The 23,069-nt window shown below is 45.0% G+C and overlaps 2 protein-coding genes across 2 annotated transcripts; one reads left to right on the top strand and one right to left on the bottom strand.

Moving 5' to 3' along the window:
* The first annotated feature begins 299 nt into the window (after positions 1-299).
* On the top strand, positions 300-21,611 carry sh3gl3a (SH3-domain GRB2-like 3a). The gene is made up of 11 exons (XM_084475730.1): positions 300-615; positions 12,254-12,322; positions 12,421-12,493; positions 13,205-13,348; positions 15,123-15,256; positions 15,687-15,845; positions 15,979-16,082; positions 16,821-16,945; positions 17,684-17,716; positions 18,371-18,436; positions 18,887-21,611. Exons 1-11 carry the CDS (start codon positions 571-573, stop codon positions 19,087-19,089), a joined length of 1,155 nt encoding a protein of 384 aa, XP_084331856.1. The 5' UTR covers positions 300-570; the 3' UTR covers positions 19,090-21,611.
* A 228-nt stretch (positions 21,612-21,839) lies between these two features.
* On the bottom strand, positions 21,840-23,069 carry gjd6 (gap junction protein delta 6; the record flags this gene model as incomplete). Its single annotated transcript, XM_084475752.1, has 1 exon — positions 21,840-23,069. The coding sequence occupies one exon, from the start codon at positions 23,067-23,069 to the stop codon at positions 21,840-21,842; it is 1,230 nt and encodes a 409-aa protein (XP_084331878.1).

The following is a 23,069-nucleotide window of genomic DNA, read 5'->3' as shown; positions in this document are numbered from 1 at the left end:
AATACAGAAGACCACCACTTTGGGATTTGATGGAAACAAGTGAAACCAAAACACAATGCAACCTTTTGTTACGAAAACGATGATGGCGACGATGATGATGATGATGATGATGATAATGATGATGATGATGATGATAGCGGTAGAGCAGTGAGGGTCTTCTTCGTGCACTACTTTCAAGCTCCCTCGCTGCTTCCGCCCCGCCGCGCTCTGGACCAATCACGTTCGAGAAGAGAGGCTGCATCTCCGCGATGCAGGAACAGAGACCTTCCTCCTCCTACCGATAAACGCCAGCCTCCACACGCACACACATACACACACACACACACACACACACACACACACACACACACACACACACACACACACACACACACACACACACACACACTCACACACACGCACACGCACACACATACATACACACCGTATGGCGACCCTCGGAGGCTGGTGAATGCACCGCCTTGGGCTCGGCTCATCATAACGTTGGTTTTCCTCCCATTCCTCTGGTATATTTGTGTGTTTAATCCAGGCGGTTCTCCAGTGGGCTGAGACCGAGAGAAGCCGAGAAGGATGTCTGTCGCCGGGTTCAAGAAGCAGTTCCACAAAGCCAGTCAGGTATGGTCCGCTGTTCCTCCTACAATCACAACAATGACAGCTTCTTGGCAGTGTCTCATCCACCTAAACTATCATAGATGTCTGCGATGTCTGTTGATGACAAACAAATAAACATTTGATCTTCTCATGATGTCGTTCCAAACTGTTTTCTAAGGAAGACCCATTGTTGATTTAGATGAAGTCATCTTCTGGCTACTTTCAGACAGCTGGGGGGCAATCCTATCCAGGCCTATTAGCAGTAGCCTACTTTATAGCACGACTGTTTATAGCACGAAAATAGGAGATTCGCATAGAAAGTTTCCATAGAAATGATGTTTAACTCTGTGTTGGCCTCTGGAGGAACCATTGTATTGAAAGAGCTGCTGGGTTAGATCATCTCCTTGTTAATTATTAAGTCTTTGTCGATCATCTCATGAACTTGATCACTGAGTAGCCTGTAAATGAGTTAATCCCATGTGGTGTCACTCTGTTAGAATACGAGTAGAACAATTGTAAACCAGCAGAAACAGGGCCACTTCTACTATGGGATGAACGTCCTCGTAGTCTTGATGTCTTCAGTGTCTGCAGTCTGAAGTCTTGCTCTGCTTCCTTCCTTCTTGGTATGCCAGACTGTTGCTGCAACAATTAAACCGTTAATTTGTCCATCCGTCTAAACAAAGCGTTGCACTTTGGTTTCTCAGCCATCAACAGCTGAAACTACCCACCTGCTGCCATCTAAAGCTTTACTTCTAACTTGGCAATCGTAAACTGTTGGCTGCATGCCAACATGCTTGTTACAGGATTGAACCTTATTCGGCTGGCTGCATGAATACTCATTAAGCACAAAGCCTTTGGTAACTGCCTTCAGTGTGCACTTTATAACGTAGTAGTCCCACTGTATTGAGTTGTATGCTCCTTTGTTGTAAATGTCAGTTCATCAAACAGCCTGCGTTGTTGACATCGCCATGCTAACAGAGTATGGCCTTAAGAACGTATAGAGCAGGCCACACATAAAAGGTTTGATTCATCACTCGGCGAACACAATATTTCCATTGGGTCATCCACTGAAATCTTCCCTCGGGGGTCTCGTACGTGCTGCAGTATGATGGAAGATAACTGTGATTGTTCAGCGGGCTGAAATTATTATCTTGTGGGCGCCAGCTAAATGTCAGCATCCTGTGTGTATGTGTGTGTGTGTGTGCGGCTGTGGGTCTGTGTGTCCTGTTAATATGCGCATCCCAAAGCCGTGCACCCCCCCCCCCCCCCCCCCCCCCGCCCCCAGATTGAAACGTCACATTGAAGTGATCTATGGTCATCTAGCTTATTATGTACAAGTGGTCATTATCATGACCTACTGAGATTTTGGCAGAAAATGGTGCAGGTCTGGAACACATATATATAGAGAGAGAGAGAGACCAGAGAGGGAGAGACCAGAGAGGGAGACCAAATCGTAATGGATGGGAAATCAGACCTCCCATCATCTGCCCACTTCCTGTTGTGGAATCGCTCTCTCTCTCTCTACCTCTATCTCTCTACCTATTGTAATGGTATCTGGTATATGGTAGCTAACCATTGCAGGCAGTGAACAAATCATTCTGAATGGAGTATCACTCAAGGCCTGGTGTGCCATAAATCAAAACCTGTTGTTCACATGTACTCATCACAATGTGGCAACGTACAGCCAGCTGTTATCACTAGGGGCTGGTCCACATGTATGCCTGTGTTTATCCACACACACCCATGGTAGCTGGATATTTATTTTTGACATGTGTGGAAGTCCTCGATGTTGTCCATTTCCCCCATGTGACACACACGCACACACGTGCACACACACACACACACACACACACACACACACACACACACACACACACACACACACACACACACACACACACACACACACACACACACACAAGCGCCATCTCAGTGTCTAAAGTCCTCCACTGATTTGGGTGGGTCAACAGTGTATAAACAGACCATTATCATCATCATCTGTTGACATAGAATCATTGTACTCAGGCGGTTGATTGGTTATTTCACTAGTAGCCGAAGCCTTGCAAGACATTTTGACTTTCTGTGTCAACTTTACCCTTTTTGACCAAAGCACAGCCCCAAGGTTAGCTGGGTGTCACGTTTGGTCTGAAAATGGATGTATGTACAACTATCTGGTATAACCTCAAATGTTATTCATTTACTATCATAATGTCCACACGTCTGTCTTGTCTGTGAGATCGCAGGAAGCTACCCCTAACTGAAAGCGAAATTAAAAATGACGATGGTTAGAAACGCATCAGACACCTGTATGGACACACACACACGCACACACGCACGCACGTGCGCACACACACACACACACACCAACAGAACACCTATAAAGGTGCATCCCTATTTCATGAGCGAGCTAGGGGGAGGGCAAATGTTTGAGGGGTGGTGGTCGTGGCGACGGCAGGCGTCCCGCTCGGCTCATAAACATTTCATCAAGCTCTCGATGAAACGCCACGGCGAGGCAGGCCATCTCTGGCACAGGCCAGCCTATCATCATCCTGTCACAACAGCCGGGATCTGCTGTGGCTGCTGTCAACATCTGACAACACACGCAAGGTTCGCAAGTAACCATTACACCAGTATTGTGTGTATACGTGTGTGTAAACGCCAAAGCTAGCACCTAAAGTTAACCGATCCCTATTCGAGGATCCCTTCCGTCCTTTCTCCTGCTGTTTCGCCCTCGCAAACCCTCACCCGCTCCGACCCGCAGTCCCATCACTCATTGAAATCCAAGAGTTCAAATCCAAGAGTAGAGCTGTATAACCGTGTGTTCCTACCCCTTTAGCCTACTTCTACCAATACTCTGGATGTTCCCTTGTAATAAGGCCATTCATTATCTAGGGTACCACTTTAGTATCATCGCATAGCATAAAGTAGTGCTAAGAGGCCCTGCATTTTTTTTGGACTTACTTTCTTTTGTTGTTATATGAAAGCTAATTCTGCTCTCCTAGAAGTTTCTCTGGGCTATACTTGCAGCTGAATGCTTTTTGACTCCGAATGTCAGTCTTTTGTTGCTGGGAATATCTTTGTTGCTTCATCTGATGTAACATTCACATGTAACACTAGACCATTATCTTAGCACAAGCTACCCAGATGAGCCACATTAGCTAATGACTTACTTAAAGATTCTATTGGCTTCGTCAGTCTGAACCACAGACAAAGAAAAAGCATGACCAGCTGGTGGCCATTATATTACTTTTTAGGCTAATGGCAATGTGAGGTAAGAAAATATGTTATCAATGGAAGATATGTTGCACTTTATGAATCCCAGATGGGAGATGTGGGTGTCACAACAGAATAACGGCACGGCAATATGAATGAAAGAGAGAAATACGCTCTTGACAAAATGTATATGAAAAACACATATTATGTGTATTTATTCTAGCAGGTCCCTAACGGAGGAAGCTTGGTTATATTTTAGAATTATTGCCAACACAAACCAAGGATCTAAACGCATACCCTTTAATGAGGTACACATAAATTAAGAGATTTACGAGAAAACCGACGTGTCCGACGATACGATGACAAGAGCTCACTGAGGCGGACTGAGGGAGGACTGCATCGGAGTGCTCCGTGGATGGGACTATAATTAAAACGTTGCACATGAACCCAGGCGCTCAGCATAGTCAGCATTTCTCAGTCTCCTTGAGAAGGATGCATGAGGTAGTGTGAAGTTTCAGATCCTGTGTGTGTGTGTGTGTGTGTGTGTGTGTGCACAACATTGCATATCTGTGTCCAGGAGGCTCACATTTGTGGACCCTAAAAGCAATTTTGTGTAACTAAATACCATCCATACTTCACTGCATTGTGACACACAAACACTCACTCACTCACTCACTCAGGTTGTTTTAAAGTTTTACACTGATTAAATCCACACAAAAGATTAGCCTTGGGTGGGGCTTTATTGCTACAGAAGCAGACACACACATTGTTGTAAACAGTGAATGCAATAGAGCAGTGCTTTGTTGTAAGTGCTCCGGGCAGAGGAATGTAGAGCACTGAGCCTTGGTGCAGACCGCTGCGCTGCGTGTTCTCTGCGTGTCCAAGGCAATGTCTCTGTTCTTTGCTAGCCTAAGCAAACAGCCTATCTATCTCTAGACCTCCCGATTCACCCTTATCTGTCTCGCGGTGGGGGGGGGTGGAGAAATAAACCACTTAGGAGCGGTGCTGTATTCCGACCTCATGTACTCGCTACACAAACTCCAATATTCATCCTAGGGTCTGCTTGGGTAAACTTGCATTTCGTCATTATCTAAGGTTTTCCAGATTGGTGTTATGAGAGTTATATCTGGACCTTGTCAGGCTTTGTTATGGTATGCAGATCGGATCGTGCTAATAGATGGAATCCATGTGTGTAGTTTTCATCCTCACGCCCAAAGCGAGCCCACCACTGTGAAATGTGGCTCTTCAGCGCACCAGGAGGCTGCCATTGAACTTGTTATGCGAGGCCATGCATGTGAACGTTAATATATGAGGCATGCTCACCCTTATCCTTCTCCATGATATTAAGAGGCATGCTGTTTTCTTCCCCACCCGCTATGCGGCAGGAATTCAGGTCCATACCGACATAGTTCAACAACAATTGTGTGTGTGTGTGTGTGTGTGTGTTAAGGGATAGAGAGCTAAAGAGAGCAGATGCTTTCCTTCTGCTCATTCTCAGTCCCCCGCCCCCGCCAACACACACACACACGCTTACTCGTTAGAGGGTCGTGTGAGTCAGCACCATCGGCTTCATGACCCGATGCTGGTTGCAACAGTTATTTCATATGCAATTCCCATTATCACACCCGTGATAGTAACTGTAATGTACCGATAGTACATTACTTTGACCTCCTCTCGTCTCTGACCTCTCGCATCCTTGGACTCCTGTGTCTGTGACACTGCCGACCCTCATCGCAACGTCTCATCCCATTGCTGTATTTGACCTTTGACCTCGTCGTCCATGACCTCATCGTCTACGACCTTGTGGTCTAAGCCCTCGCTGCTTTTGATCTCTACGTTTTTCGACCTCACTTTCAGGGTGCGTGCCCACAGCCCCAAGGAACAACAAAAACACTATAGACGTTGATTGAAGTTTTCCAACACCGTTTGGACATCCACCAACGGATCTGGCTCACTGGTGTTTGTGTTTGCGGTTGTTTGTCGGGGCAGTGTGCGAAGCAGCTGCTCAGGGTTACACTTCACATATGCTCATTGGTGGGCAGCCACACACAGGAGAAAACCAGCATGGCTCTAAAGCACGCGCCACGCACCTCAGTGTTGTACCCTGAAGCAGTGTTGAAAAGTTCAATGTAAACCTTTCTTGGAGGCTAGAAGGCGTCACGCTGTGTGTGTTGTTCGGCGCAGCAACAGGTGTACACACACTTCTCTGGAGGGAAATGAGAGAGAGAGAGAGAGTTCCCTAGCCCTCCATCTCCTCGCCACCCCTCTGAAGACACTTGAAAGGCATTGTGTTCAGGCCACAGGAAGGCCGACATCAAGGGGTAAAAAACGAGGAACACACGGCTCCTCAGAACACTGTCGAACAAATAATCGTAATCAGACACACAATAGCCCCGGACGACTTTGATCTAAACTTACAAAAACAAACGTCTTGAGGTTGATTCTGTTTCTTCGACCCCTGTTTGCTCACCGACCCTTCGTCATCGACTGATGCTACCTTTTTTGAAATGCCCCCCACCCCCCCCCCCCCCCCCCCTTGCCCCGGCTGGGCTCCCTTTGGGCTAACACGGGCTAATTGCAGCTCTAATGGCAACTTCTCAGGCTACGTCCATCTGGATTACCACCAAAGGACAGAGTCTCTCATCTGCTGCCCCGACACTGGTCGTTTGGCCATCCAGCTGTCAGCTGCGTGCCATTCCTAGTGCCAGTCCTAGTGCCTGCTGCCACAACAACAAAGCACAACTCTGAAGCACAACAACCCCTTAAGTCTGCAGGACTGGAACACGTCCTCACTGACCGGCAGGGCTGTGTTCCATACTGAACACGGATGGAAGATGTGATTTTGCCATGTTAATTCCACTCAGGAATATTGTTTTTTGAGGGTAGTTGAAATACTTTTTTTGCGGTAGAGTGCAGGTTTATGCCAACCCCTGCAGCTATGAATCGATTACATATTTTGTATCACCAGTGTTTTCTGGAAAAGACCTTCAGAAAGTTTTTATTATATCACTACTACTAAAGCCGTTTTTTCACATATTTATTCACACACGAGCACACAACAGGAGATTGTTCATGTCAGGCGCAATCTCACATGCTGTAAATACTCTTGTTTGGTTTAGGCCGAGGGCTTATTCCTGGGTAGAGTGTATGCAGGATGCAGGACATGACATAATATGTAAGCCGGAAATCACAGTGTTTATAGCACATCGAAAATGGTGCACAAGACCATAGACTCATCTGAAATTATGTTTTTGTGTGGATATCAATACTTATCTTATATCTTATTCTTCTGATTTTAGTGCATAAGTGGATCATAATCAACGTTTGCTGTAAATTCTTCTTCTTATCCTTCCTTGTATTTGCACCCTATGTACTGGAGTATTTAGAACAGGATCTTATCGCTGTGAATTATACGAGCAATGACCTGCTCTTTTCACACATGGGCTCAATCAGACATAATACAGACTTTGTACTCCGGAGCTGGCAGGGAATTAATGTTTAATATCCAGTCCTACTGATTCAGACATTTGTGCTCTCACATTCAGCTACTCCGGGAAATGTATAGATGGTTCATGTTCAGGGTAGCCTGTGTGAAAGGGGCTCAAGTTTACATCTTGCCTATTTTTGGGTCCATCACTGCCTAAAACTACATCCAAGCTGCCACAAGTCTACTCATCTTGATATCAGTGAAAATAATATGAAACCGATCAGAAACAAGCACTCAAGGAAGGGATTTACAGCCTTATCTGAATGACACGAATCCCAGTGGAACCACACTATTTCCTCCTGTTAGTTAGATCTCTTGGCATTTATCAAGCAATCCTTGTTCCGTTTGACTCTGTCCTAGAAATTTTAGAGAAGGCAGTCTGCTTTCCAAAGACTGAGTAGGTCAATATTAAATCCGACTCTGACCCACTTGTTGTACCCACTTGGTGTGTGTGGGTGTGGGTGTGGGTGTGGGTGTGGAAGGAGATGGGGTGGGATAAAGTGCAACACACACTATCACACGCACACACACTCTCATGGAATAAACAGAGGTTTCCTAGCAGGTCAGTGTTAGGGCAGTGAGGCATGATGACGATGATGATGGTACATTAACCAAGATCTTCATTAATCCTCATTAATATACCGATCAGGGTGGACACTTGACGTCACCAAAGATGTTGAAATGGCTTGTAATGAATCAGCTTCATACCTGGCGGTAAACAATATGATTTGTGCTTATTCTTCATTTTGAACGTATATGAGGAACGGCAACATTGACAAATAATGCTAAACAAGTACATTTTACATTTTAGAATTGTGCTGTATCTACAATTAAGATTAACTGTAATTTCCTGATCTCTAGATTTGTCTAATTTGTGGTTAATATGTTACAGATATGAAAGAGGGCGCACGGCCCGAAACATCCGTTGTTTAAAAAGTTTTGATTGAATATAACTGAGAGTGCTGTCCTTGCTTTCTTGAAATATTATTATGACCCGGGGGATTCAGCACCCAGTTTAAGTTATAAAGAAGTCTTAGTGTGAGCGTGTTACTTCCTTTATTAGTATACAGATATGAAAGAGTCAACTGTTGTGGAGAATGTGTCTGCCCTGTTGTGTAATCAGATTGGACACCGATAATGGGTTCAAATGGGGACTCTGCCTTCAATACAAACATGTGTGACTAAGCCACTCCTTGTGATGTCTTTTCCAAAATGACGTTCTTCCAGAGAACTAACAACACTGTGAGTTTCCCCACAATGTTCTTGAAACAACTGCGCACACAGATAACAACAGATTATTGTGACAGAGGCAGAGAAGCTTAGGGGGAAATGGGGTCCTAAGTCCGGGAAGAGGTACTGCCTTCTTAGAATGCAATAAAACACAGGAAAGCTACTCATTGCTTATTTGGCTTCTGGACCAGCATTCATTGTTCTACAAGACCTGTCCCTTATATCCTGTTACATTCAGTGGTTTCCTTTAGGAACCCTTTGTTTCACTGCTTATTGTATCACATACATACATACTGTACATACATACATACATACATACATACATACATACATACATACATACATACATACATACATACATACATACATACATACATACATACATATCCCTCAACAGTTTTGACTTTATCTCCCTTCCCGCAATTACTATTTATTCATCTAGCAAACTTGTTTATCAAAAGCAACATAGTGATTTCCAATGATGAGAGTAGGAACCCACAACAAGGCTGGTAGTCCAACACCCAAAACACCCCCCCCCTGTTTCTATTACACTATAACAATACTGGTTTGTAAAACAGTAAGTGTCTTATCATGATTCCTCTCACCGTATTGCACACAAACCCTACAGATTCCATAAGCCCTATCCATGTGATAAGGCTATTGTCACGTATCGGTGTGTGGCATTCACATCGCAGGGGCCACATTCCTGCCTGAACACTGAGCCTTTCAGGCACGCTTGAGGAATATGTGAGGCCAAGCTGCTGGCGTTGTTGTCCCCGCAGCACCTCCGCTGTTGTCGCTATTGTAGCTATTGTTGTTGTTGTTGTCATCCTATCCATGCTCCTAGTCATATTCCTTTCGCTGCAGCTCTGTGTTCTCCGTGTAAGGGCCCGGGGCGTTTTCGTCATGGCCCTGTATCTCTCTCTCTCTCTCTCTCTCTCTCTCTCTCTCTCTCTCTCTCTCTCTCTCTCTCTCTCTCTCTCTCTCTCTCTCTCTCTCTCTCTCTCTCTCTCTCTCTCTCTCTCTCTCTCTCTCTCTCTCTCTCTCTCTCACTCTCTCTCGTGGCCCTGGGTTTGTCTTTAAATTACTTATCAACCTGTCTGGTATGCGTTGAGCTGCTATAAACTCGGGAGGCCTCTGCATCATCTCCGGTATGTCACTCCGCTCCTCGCTCCTGGAGGAGCAGGGAGCGTCATTGTTGTGACAACGGGATAGATGTCTGACATTTCATGGGCCGCGCTAGAGGGAGCACAGCGTGATTCCATTTTTTCGCCCGGGTTGATACATCTTTGTCCCAGCCCAACAATAACTCCCCGTTGCCCCGGCAACATGCAGATATTATCGGTGGCCCCGTGGCTATTCGTCTACCTGATTGGTTTGTGGAGCAGCGATGCTGTTTGTATTCATTGTCTGCGGTCGAAGACAATTTTGTTCAAGAGTTTAAGAATGAACAATGCCGGCTTTCTATTTAATTGGTGTCTTGATATTCATCATTAAACTGACAACAGGTACAATGGTGATCCAATGTTTTAAATTGACGTAATTTGCCGGTAACATTAATCATTTTAATGCCTACACATCCCAACTTTAGTATCATGGTAGTATACAGAAAAAGGGCTACTCTACTTCTATTTATCTTGGCCTCATATTTGCATTTCTGGTCATTGAGTCTGTATACTCTCATCCGAACCTAGCCCCGACATGCTAATCAGAGTCTCTTGGTTCGGCCTACATACAAAAGCGCACGTCTCATGTATTTTAATGGATTCTTACCACAGAGGTGTGATGGATGGATGGTTGTCCAGGCAGGCAGACTGCGTGACTCATTACATTAACATGCTGCAGCCTCTTTTCAGCTCCACAGTGTACAAGAGCAGCCTCATACAGAGACAACATTTTGGGGATTCCTGCTAGTTCAGTCCGATTTTAATGATTAGTTAGTATAATAAGCTAGATATGTGTTCACCCCGCCTGCTCAGTGTGTTAAAATGATTTCTATCAATATGAATATTAAAAGTATTTCTAATAGTTTCTTGGATATCTTGGAATCTATTCAAGAACCCTTTAAGCATTTGCTCTCGCATGGTTGGCAGTTAGTTTCTATAATGACGTGAGAATTGTCGTCAGTCTCACCCGCGTTTCTAAACCACACATTAGCAGCAAAACAGACTGTTATCTACGAGGCCTCCGTTTCCTCAACTGTTCCCCCGAGCTTCCCTGGATGGCGCTCCCAGATGGCATCCCACTCGCGGGACGCGCCTCCGCTCCTAGCCAAGCCGCTAATTGGACCACTCGGAGCAAAGTAGCATCTTGCACTGAGCGGGCGTGCTGGATGTCGGCAACGCTATATTTACGCACTCGGGTCGTACGTCATCATGTAAATGACTCAGTCCTATTTACAGCCCTGATTAAAGAGCGCGAACGGAAGACCCCAGGTGCATTAGAGGAGACGGTTGATGAAGGGTTTCATGCCGACGCCTCCCCTTTCATGATATTTCAACCACACTAAATCTTGTGAAATGAACCTTGTCCAAACCACAGTCGTCCGTGCTCATAATGAAACAGATTTCATTCCTGCTTGGTTATTGACTGACTTGGTTCTTTTTTTTCTATCTTTCTTTTTGCACCAATGTCTTGAATATTTACTTTTGAGTACTTGAGCACTCGTGTGACTTTGGATGACTTCAGGGTGATATCCGGACAGTTGGACCATTGTGACCATTTCACAATCGCTGGTGTTGAGTCATTTCCAGGACATGTGTGGTTGGCGGCATGGTGAATCAGAACCCAGGTTTCCTTTATTTTTGCCCCTCACTTCCTGGTCATTGTGCTGCAGCAAGAAAGTCAAACTATTATCAATGAGTTGAATGCTCTTTAACCATGGAATACAAAACACACACACACACACACACACACACACACACACACACACACACACACACACACACACACACACACACACACACACACACACACACACACACACACACACAAAGAGCATCCTGTTAAAAGATGGTGTGTTCGAATACTAAACATTGTGGGAAGTTGTTTAATTTATTGTGTTTGAGGAAAGCATAGAATTGTCTCTAGCATACTTGCCAGCATACCGTCCCCTTACAGTTATTTTTGATCCATGACATTGTGTGAGCCAGGTGGTACGATTGGAACATTGGGTTAAAAACTCTAAGCAAATTTATTTAACTGTAGGATATATTTAGCATTGTGCTGCTCCACTCATGCCCTGCGGAAGCCAGGGCAAAGAAATACACGTGTGTGTGTGTGTGTGTGTGTGTGTGTGTGTGTGTGTGTGTGTGTGTGTGTGTGTGTGTGTGTGTGTGTGTGTGTGTGTGTGTGTGTGTGTGTGTGTGTGTGTCTATTGTAGAACAGGAAATCGTGAGGCTTTCTTGTACCCTACTTTCACAAACTAGCGCTAGACGTCTAGCTGTATGCCGTCTGGCTGTATGCTGTCTGGCCTTATGCTGTCTGAATTAACCCCTCGGATAAATGCACAGAATTGTAATCTCCTTAAACCTGATGGGAGCACAGTCTCTCTTCCATTGGGCTCAGGGAGGAGGGTTAAGTGGCTGTACTCTGTGGTTTTGGCCACGTATTGGAAACAGGCCTGTATTCTTAAATATCTGAATGTTTTGTCTTTGCAATCGGTTTTCTTTTGTCTGTACTCATGAATCTCTCTCTCTCTCTGTCTGTGTTTGTCTCTCTTTCTCATCATAGCTATTGAGTGAGAAGATAAGTGGGACTGAGGGAACGAAGCTGGATGAAGACTTCATGGAGATGGAGAGAGTGAGTCCATGTCATGTCCCCACAACTATTTTATGAAACAATTAATTTGTTTGTGTATATGACAATGTCCGTATTTAATGAATGCTTTTTGCTTTTAGAAAATCGAGGTCACCAACAAGTCTGTGGTTGACCTCTTGTCCAAAACGACAGAATACCTCCAGCCTAACCCAGGTACCATGGCTGGGCTTCTCATCTGCTACACCCATATATTCAGTATTTGATTGATGAAGTCCATTCAATGTTATTATGTCACAGATACTTATTTTTGCTTTTTACTGTTCATTTTTATGTAAACCAGATATTCTACTAAACTAAACCATCTAGTGCAGGGCTATTCAACCTCCTTAACAAGTGGGCCACAAAGGAAAACCACTGGGGGTTCAGGGGCCACACATACAGTAAAACTATGTCAATGAATCGCTACAAATAAATCTTACTTAAAGTAGTGTTAACTTAATATATATAGTACTACTACATGGAATAAACTTGTCAGACACATTCCTTTTTCTTCACTTTTAATCGTATCATTCTAAAAAAAATTGTTAATAAATATTTGTCGGTGCATTGGCGATTTTCACAATCAATCATACGTTTTTTTTGGCTTGGAGAGAGACATCTTGAAGCGTGTTGTTAGCCTAGCTAAAGTGACTTTCTCTGTGGCCCCGCCAGGATAAAACGCAACGTGAGCGTGACTGAGCCAATAGCAGGTGCAGACAGAGCCTTATAGGCATGTGTATGACAGATTGAATTCATTCAATGCAGACCAGAAAAGAAAAAAAAGAAAGGGCCGTATTTGGCCCACATGCCACTAGTTGAATAGGCCTGATCTTGTGTGTGTGTGTGTGTGTGTGTGTGTGTGTGTGTGTGTGTGGGGCCCCCCAGCCTCGAGAGCCAAGCTGGGCATGCTGAACACGATGTCCAAGATGCGCGGGCAGGTGAAGACCACCGGCTACACCCAGACCGAGGGTCTCCTGGGGGACTGCATGCTGCGCTACGGCCAGGAGCTGGGAGAGGACTCTGTTTTCGGTACCTCCCACTCCCTGCACCCCGCACCCCGCACTCCCATTCATCAAAACCAAATCAAACCACATTACATTACAAACTTTTTTTTGTATTTTTTTTCCGGCATAGCCGGACAGATTGAAAATGTTCACAATAGACACCCCTCTTACGCACTTATTGTATGTTGTACGTCCTGGCACTTAATGTATGTATGCACTTATTGTATGTTGGTCGTCCTTGCACTTAAAAATATACTTAGCACTGTGTAGCGTCTTATCCTAGCTAGCTTTGTTGTATACAGGGAAGGGGTTAACCTAACAATTGTTAGTGCTTGCCACTTGGTTTTATAAACGTCCTTACTCTACTGACAGTGATATATTGTTGTTTCTCTTTCTTCTGACAAATGTACTTAGTGAGTCGCTTTGGAAAGAAGCGTCTGCTAAATGCCCTAAATGTAAATGTAAAAATGTAAATGAGAAACAACATAAAACATTAATAAATACAATAAAAAAACAACAACATTCATTCAAGTATGCAGAAGAGGTCTGGCGAAAACTTGTACAGTGCGTCTTAAAACCCTGTGTGAAATGGGAACAGAGCTAGGCTTATATCAGGGGTTAAGCTGAGTGGAGGTGTGAACCAAGCCTGACATAGCACGTTTGGTTTCGAGTGGGAGAGGCCTCTGTACGATATGTCCTCATCAGGCACTATATATCAAGGTGACAGGGTAATATGTCATCATTTGGCAGTGTTTACATGCTTTTCCTGTTTCCTGTTGGACTTTGCTCCGCAAATTCCAAATCCTGTTTGACCTGAAGTTGGCGTGTGTCTGCACGTCTACTGACGTAATGTAAACACCACGTCACGCCAATCACACATTCAGTTTCCCCAGGGCGACAATTAAGATTAAATCAGCGTTAAAGGATTGTCCATAATGACAATTGAAAGCGATTTCCCCTACCCTGGATTAGACCACCCCTTACCTTTATCCTAGTTCAGTGCTGTGGAGTGCGTCACAAAGTACAGTCACATGGGATGACACCACACATAAAACTGCAGATAAGAAAAGCTCAGTGAAACAAGCCTACAGTTGTAGGACATAATGGTACAAAACATCCTGTTTGCGTCCCTCTTAGGTTTTAAATGTATTTAGCCTTTTAAAGTGGGCCAAACATCATTCATTCATGTGCTGTATTTATGTCAATAAATTTATGTCAATTGAATGATGAAGATGAATTCCTTTATTAGTACATCTGTGACTAGCTATCTATGCAGGTTACTAATCAGTGTGCTCAATGCACACCTGGTCAGCTAACCAATAACTCTTTTTCGATGTACCAGTTTCATGGCCCCATGCCTTTTATGCTAGTTAGCAAAACATTTTTTTACCTCAACTCTGCCATCTACTGGTTACTCCATAAAGTGCAGTGTAGTGTACACCAGAACATCTGAAGTTGATAACAGTAAACACAATGTGAACACATGTGTAATAGATGTTATACATAGCTCTGTGTGTGTTCATGCATTGCAATACACTACATGACCAACTTCCGCAGCTGCTAACTGCTCAATTTAGCTTAAGTATTGTGGCAAGACTCCCAGACAGAAGGTACTAGGTTCAATCCTCAATAGCTGCCAGCCTTCTCGTTGAAATTCTTGAGAAAGATGCCTAATCCCTACCTGCTCCTTGACGGCATGTATCAAAGTCACTGTCAAGTGGCTCTGGATAAGTGTCTGCTGAATGACTAATGAATAGTGAACGGTACTATAAGCGTCCCTTATGCCCGTCTCTCTTCAGGCAGTGCGCTGGTGGACATGGGCGAGGCTATGAGGCAGATGGGCGATGTGAAGGACGGGCTGGACATCAACGTCAAGCAGAACTTCATCGACCCGCTGCAGAACTTCCAGGACAAGGACCTGAAGGAGATCACGGTATGGCCCACCTAGAGAGGGGCTTGTGACAGTTGGAAAGATTGATACCAATGTTTTATTGTGCACCCATTATTATTTTGTACTTAATTATTTTTGGTTGTGAAAGTGACCAACTAGTCTAGCAATGAAGTACTTTTTTTTTTAAGGTTTTTCCGATGTTGAAAAATAAAACTTCTTATGAAATAGTGTGATAGGTAGACTGTTTAAAAATATCAATTTATATTTGTATATTTGAATGTAGGTTGAATATGGTTTAAATATATATGTTGCCACCACATGGAAAACAGAAGAAATACAAACCAAACCATTAAAAAACAACAACTGTAATGTCAATTTAAACATTTTTCGATCACAGAGGGAACCAAGTAGCTTCCACAGTTGTAGTTGTGTAGTAAGCTGACTCTTAACAAGAGTCGTCGCTCTGCCACAGCATCACCTGAAGAAGATGGAGGGCCGGCGGTTAGACTTCGACTACAAGAAGAAGCGGCAGGGCAAGATGCCCGAAGAGGAGATCCGCCAGGCGGTGGACAAGTTTGAGGAGAGCAAGGACCTGGCGGAAAGGAGCATGTTCAACTTCCTGGAGAATGACGTCAGTTTGATGTGACTTCCTGTAGCAGTTTTCCTGATTTACTTCTCCTCCCCCGTGAAAAGGGTGTGTGGGTGGGGGTTGTAATGCTTGTTTAATTTTTAATATTCCGCGTGTGTGTTGTGGGTGCCAACAGGTGGAGCAAGTGACCCAGTTGTCTGCGTTAATCGAGGCCGCACTAGAATACCATCGACGGTCCACCCACATCCTGGAAGAACTCAGTGGGAATCTACAAAAGAGGTGAATAAAACCACAACACGGGTCCTTGGTTCAATGGGAAAAGCGAGGCAGTGGGCGGAACCGTTCTGCTGTGGTGTCTTCATGCTCAAATGTTATGTTAACCTTCCACTGAGAAATGATAGGATTACACAGACCTTGTCCTTGTCTTTCGACACTCCTCGCATGTAACCTCTGCAATCGTCGGGCAAACAAGCACAATACGATATGGCTGACGAAGGGAAACTGTTTATTGATGGACTGTCCACTCACCTCTAGTTTAACTGTGTAGACATATCCCTGTAGTTTAGAGAGGTGTATCAGTGATATTAATATATCTCAATGGTTAAATGGTTTTGAATATCCATGGTGTTTGGCTTGGTATTTTACATTTGATATTTGATAGCAGTATCACGATAATGGAAACGAATGCCACTATAAAAAGCCCATGTGTTGGATTACAAATAACACAACCCTTTCTGGAAACTGAGCATAAACCTTAAGAGCCATGGAGAAAGAAGTACACATTGATAGAGAGATGGGTATTTTTAGTAGTTTTGCTGCATAGTTCTCACTCGTTAATTATAACCCATACAGGTTTTGTAAAAGTCCTTGTTATATTTGTCTGAATTGTTTTTGTGTTTCTAAATGTGTGAAACTGCGAAAACCGGTGCCCTTCCAAAATAACTGCTTGGCCTCAATGGTGCCTCGCCTGCATACGTGACATTAATGACTCCCTGCGTCTGTTTCTCTCCCTCACAGGATAGCTACAGCCAACAGCCGGCCCAAGCGAGTGTTCAAACCAAAGCCCATCCTGAGCACCTATGACAGCTTCGACGGCAGCCAGCACAACGGATTGTCTTACAGCTCCTCCATCAAGTCGACAGGTAACGCCACACGGAGCCAACGCCTGCTGCTCTAGCATAGATATCCAAACCGACTTACAATAAGTCCATTTGTCATAAGAAGGAGAAGCAATATCGCTGTCGGCACAGTAATGATGTACATAGAACTAAGTGCCAAGCACTAACAATTTCTAGGTTAACCCATTCCCCATATTCAACAAAGCTAGCTAGGATAAGATGCTACACAACTAGGTACTTATTTTTTTATCGAGCATGGAAGTTCTGACTGTGCAGCTACACACTAGGACATGTCTTTAAGGTGCTGGATTTGTTGTTAGGGTTAGGTTATCAACAGCGATCAATCTAGCATGATATAAATATATATAATATATGTATGGTAGAGTCACTGCAAATTCTGTTGTGTCTTTTTACCATGAATTAAAGGTCTTTACCGGTATTGAGGTAAAAACACAACCACTAGTTCTGGTTTCAGTGTGTGTTTACCCTTACTACTTGCCGTGGCCCAGTTGTGTGCATTTTGTCAGCACCACTCATCAATCCATCTATCCGTGCATGTGTTGTGTTATATGTTGTGTTATTGGTTGTCTGTGGAAACTATGTGACATGTTTTTTTTATTTTTTATATATATATATATATATATATATATATTATTTATGCAGTTTTATCTTGGCCAGAGCATTTTTCTGAAAAGGCTGTCCTGCTAAAATATTTGTACAATTAAAAAACTTTATATATTTTTGTCCCATTGTTACTTTCAGATATCCAGATCAGCCAGACAATCAATGGGAAAAGTAAGTGTCGCTGATTCTATGTTTATTTGTATATGTTTTGAGGTATAATATGTATCAAAGGTTTTTTGCTCGATCATAAAATGACCATGGTCATCAGAGTTTAAGGAAACACGCTAAGTCATAATACTGGTAAACTTGGGTAAATCTTTGAGATGCATTTGAAAGATTGAGATATCCAAGAGCCCAGGAGGATTTCAAGATGGATGCTACATGATTTATAATGTGCGAATAATAAATAAATTGCATATACACATTGAGACTGATCAATTTACAGTGTAGGACTCAGCGTCCCTTCTCATGTTTCAGAATAGAATAACTGAGCTTGTCTCAAAACATAATGCTGCACTCGGCTCGTCTTGCGCTTGTGCTCCTCAAGTTGTGCTCCTCAAGTTTCCTGAACCTGGCAACCCGTATGAGCTTTGAGATGAGGAAGAGGGTGGGCTGTTGAACGTGGATGCAGATTATACATATTTTTTTCAAACCCTTTTAATGGTTGCTTTTGCTGCCGCCTAGTGACCAAAAACGGAAGCCACCATAATTAACAATCTTTGTACAGACAATTTAATACATTTTTTGTCTGTGTCCTATGTGTTGGTTTGCGCCTGTGCTGGTCTCATAACCATTGCCTCATCTCTCCATGCGTTACCCCATCAGACCATCACATCACCTCTGCCCCTCTGTCCTGGCCTGACAGCCCTGCCACTAACGGCACCTCCCACCGTGAGTCATACAGACACATTCACACGCACACGCACACACACACACACCACATGTTACTAGGTCGTTCAGCCAGCCAGCTCAATCATGCATCAGCCAATCTAATCTCCTTGGGTGACAAGCTTTTTTATTACTCAATTTCCTTAATGTGGAATATATCTACATGTATTATTCCACTCATCATGCATTGATTATCACGTGAAAACTAGGAGCTTGAACTTGACATTTTAATCCAAAACGCAGTGTATCATGATCATGTTGGGACAGATTCCACAGCTCCATTTATTCATGTTTTTATTCGCTCATTCATTCACGTAATTCATCTCGTTTTGCTCTGGCCTTATTTTCATCTACAAAGTAAAGGGTGTGCACGGTCTTCCGCTTCTCCTTTTGAACTCTTCTCGTCTCTTTTCCCCTGTTCTCCTTCCCATCTCCTCCGGGGGCACGTGGCAGTGCCCGAGGTGCCCGACCAGCCGTGCTGCCGCTCGCTGTACAACTTTGAGCCGGAGAACGCGGGCGAGCTGGGCTTCAAGGAGGGCGACCTCATCATCCTCACCAACCAGATCGACGAGAACTGGTACGAGGGCATGATCAGCGGCGAGTCCGGCTTCTTCCCCATCAACTACGTGGACGTCATCGTCCCGTTGCCCCAGTGAGCCGGGAGCCCCGCGACTGAGCTCGGCGGCCCCCCAAGCTTCCCAAACGTTTCTCCTCCTGAGCCGAAGAAGCGAACAAGCCTTAGCATTCCAAAAGAGGTTTTGGATTTTTAAAAGAAGAATAGCTTAAGGGTTGGTAGTGTCCTTTTATCGTGAACCTCTGGATGTGACTAAACACCATCCATGGTAGATTGCCCCTGCGTGTTTTAACCTGGCGGGAGCCCGTGAACTCCATGGGGGGGAGAAGGCTGGGCCCTAGCTTTGGGTGTCGGGGTAGTGAATCTAATGTCAAGAGCATTGCCCCAAACTGTACATTTCAGGTGCTTCAACCGTTTCGGACAGCTACTCACTGTCAGAAGCCTGTGAGCAAAACTACACTGACGCTAAGATATTCACTGAATTCACCCCGGGAACTTTTGGCACATGTACACCTTGTTCGCACATTGTTATCACGTTAGTAACTATGTTTCACTGAATCACTGCAGGTCAGGTGAATGTTCTTCATTTGTCTTTGTTACTACCGCAGAGAATAGCGAGGTTGTTCCATCCAGAAGTAGACAATAAAGTGCATGTATTCTGTGTCTAGGAGGCCTTACGCTGCCTTAATAGGGGTGAGGGACTCCAAGTCAAGTCTTAACCCAATCAAAATGGAAAATGAATCCATGCGCCTTTGGCTCTTGCTCAGTGCTGCCCCCTGCCTTTCACCCACAGCCACAGGCATTCCACATGAATGGATTGAACGCTTTGTTCCAAAGAATGCTCATACGTTAAAGCTGACAATTAAAAATGCAGGTGGGTAATCTCTTCAAAGTTTGGTCACACACACGCACTCCAAACATCAAGGGACGGCTGTTTGAGACATCCTTGGTGTGTTTTACTTTACATTTCAACACCAAACTTTTGGTAGGCAGCCCTTGTGATTATTGCTACTTAGTAAAGTTTGCCTGTGTTCATGGGCCGTGTCACGCCGTTCTTTCTTTCTTTTTTCTTTCTTTCTTTTTCTCTCTTTCCTTTTTAATTTTTCTCTCCTTTTTCTCTCTTGCTTTCTCTTTCTCTTTCTTGTCTTATCTCGTGTGTTAACATGGGTCCTGTGGCACGCCTCATGGTTTGATCTTACCCCATCTATCCGTTAGATAGTGGACCCGTTCGGGGTCTTCACTGTAACTATTTTAAGTTCTTTGTCTTGGAAGGCGGGGGGGTCTGTCTGTCTGTATTGCACTGAAGCCTAGGCGTCTACTACCACACACGGATGAGCACCTAGGTTTTTTTTTCTTTCTTCTCGCACTTTCTGTGTTGTTGACGGGGAATGGTTTGGGTCCCAACAGCATACCGGACATATATTTGACCTCACATGTTGTTGTTTTTCTTTGATTGTACAGTCACAGTGCAACACCACAACTGTTCAAACCACTATGGAATGTAAAATCCCAATGTCGTAATGTAATCTTGGAGGTTTCATGTCTAATGTGAATTCCAGTTGAAATTAAACCCATGTGAATGTAAAATGTCCCCACTGTATTACCCGTACTATAACACGTGTGTGTCACCCAGTCCAGACTATTTACTCTGCTGTTTTGGTCTCTCATCAAGTGGGCAGATAAGTAGTATTCTATTGGTTAGGCTAAGCTGATAAACCTGTGGTCAATTTGCGAAGTCCTTGGGAGGCAGATAAACAAGTTGATGGCTCGTCCCCGAGAATAGATGCAGTGCAGTCCATCACAAGCCTCTAAACATCATTAAGGACGGATAAGTACACACGGATTCAACGGCAATATCATACGAGTGTTGTTTTTATTGTTGTCTGATTAGTTTTTTTTTACCAGTTGGTGATGTGAACAGACTAACAGACTTAAGCTCTATCCCAAATCAAGTCAGTTGGGGAGTTGTTGCTCTGTCGTGTCATTCTTTGTCTCTGTCTAAATGTGTTTTCTCTATACTTTTTATTTTTTATTTTAAGTGGACCAAAAACGACATTTCACTCGACAAAATTATAAAATGATGGAACCGTTTTTATACTATCCATGTATGTCATTTTGACTGCAGAAACGTACGTACTCCCTGCACAAAGTGCTCACTGGATCTGAGTCATTTACAAACAAGACATCCAAATCAGTCATATATTCATTACTGCGGCAAGATGTTTCAACAACTCAATTTACAATGAGGCTGGCCATTTCAAGAAAGTATAACGACACTAGATGAGGTCTAAGAAATTGTCTCGTGTAGTTTAATTATTATGATTATGGTGTTTTTGTTTTTTCCCGATTTTGGCCTTGATGTGAAATTAGCACTTAATCCACATCTCCTATCTCCTTCAACACTTTACCTCTGTCTGTTTGCCTTTCAGTCCTGAATGGTCTCTTCACAGTATTCCTATTGTAACAAAATGTCTTGCCAACCAAGACTGGCTGTACATTACCATGTTTTTATTTCCTGTAGAATAATTTATACAGAGGGGTGTTTTATAGATGTTCTAAATGAATATATTGATAAATATATTGCCTCAATAAATGACAAGTGAATATTGACTTGCAGTCTGCGTCTGCTTTCATTTTCTTCCTCGACATCTACCTAATTGTTTTCATTTAGTTATTAACCTAAATTGACATATCTACCATTGAATTTGTTGGTTAAAGGCTAACACTTGTTTCCAAACCAGTATTATTGCATCCTTTCGTTGTCAAAATAAGATTTTTTTTTATCAACCAACAATTGCAGTTTATTTTTGCCAAGATTTCAATAGCGACTGCTCATATCCACACCTCAGCACTGTGCTGCTTGGGCCCCCTGTTCTCTCTCTTAATCCTCAGCGGCTGTCTCTCTCTCTCTGGTCTCCCGGGCAGACGCGGCTCGGCCTCCGTGCTCGGCCCCGCGTCCCTGAACAGGGTGCAGTTCCCTGCACACGTCCAGTCGGGCTGGTGGCCCACCACCAGGTCCAGGGTGGGGAGCGACGTGGTGCTGGTCACGTCCCTGAAGCCCAGCGTGGAAGTGAGCGAGGGGCTTCCCGGGGGTAAGGCCACATAGCCCTCCCTCCTGGCGGGGCGAGCCTCCCAGGACCCCGTCTCCCGGCGCTTGGCCACCGTGCGGATCTTCTTCCAGCCCAGGTGGTTGAGCTCCAGCAGGTTGAGCAGGATGCAGAACACCCCCACGCAGAACATGAAGAGCAGGAAGATGGTCTTCTCCGTGGGCCGGGACACGTAGCAGTCCACCGGCTGGGTGCAGGGCGCCGACGGGCACAGGAAGTGTGCGGGCACCCGGAAGCCGAACAGCATCCACTGGGCCGCCACGAACCCCACCTCCAGGATGGCCCGCACACACACGTGGAAGACGTAGCACTTTGACAGGACCCCCTCGGGGACCCTCGGAGGCTCCGCGTCGGCCCCCCCGTCGTCGTGAGGCGGAGGCCTGGCCGGGGGGCCCGCCGCCTTCCCGGGGTCTAGCCTCTGGAGGTCCTGGGCGACCAGGCCCTCCAGCACGTCGGCCACGCTGTGACCCAGGTGCTTGTGGGAGCGGATGGAACAACTGTCCGAGTCACAGCTCCGGTCGTAGGCCTCCTGCCCGCCGTCCCTCGCTCCGTCCCGGCCCCCCGCCTCTCTGGGGACGCGGTCGGGCCCCGGCCTGGGCCTGGGCCTAGTCCTGGGCCTGTGTCCCGTGTGGTGGTGGTGGTGGGGCAGCTTGGAGAGGTTATGCCAGGTGTAGATGATGAAGCAGAGCGAGGGCGTGGACACGCTGATGATGTGGAAGACCCAGAAGCGCGGCTGCGAGATGGGGGCGAAGGCGTCGTAGCACACGGTGGCGCAGCCCGGCTGCAGGGTGTTGCACACAAACATCTCCTGCTCGTCGGCGTACACGTCCTCCGTGGCCACCGCCACCACCAGCAGGCGGAAGATCACCATGACGGTGAGCCACAGCCGGCCGATCATGGTGGAGTGCTGGTGGACCGCGTCCAGCAGGCGCTTCAGCAGCGTCCACTCCGTCAT

Source organism: Micromesistius poutassou, assembly GCF_964030765.1.
Source record: "Micromesistius poutassou genome assembly, chromosome: 12".
In the NCBI taxonomy this organism is placed as follows: Eukaryota; Metazoa; Chordata; class Actinopteri; order Gadiformes; family Gadidae; genus Micromesistius; species Micromesistius poutassou.
Note: the sequence above shows the minus strand (reverse complement) of the source record. Positions and strands in the feature narration are given on the sequence as shown.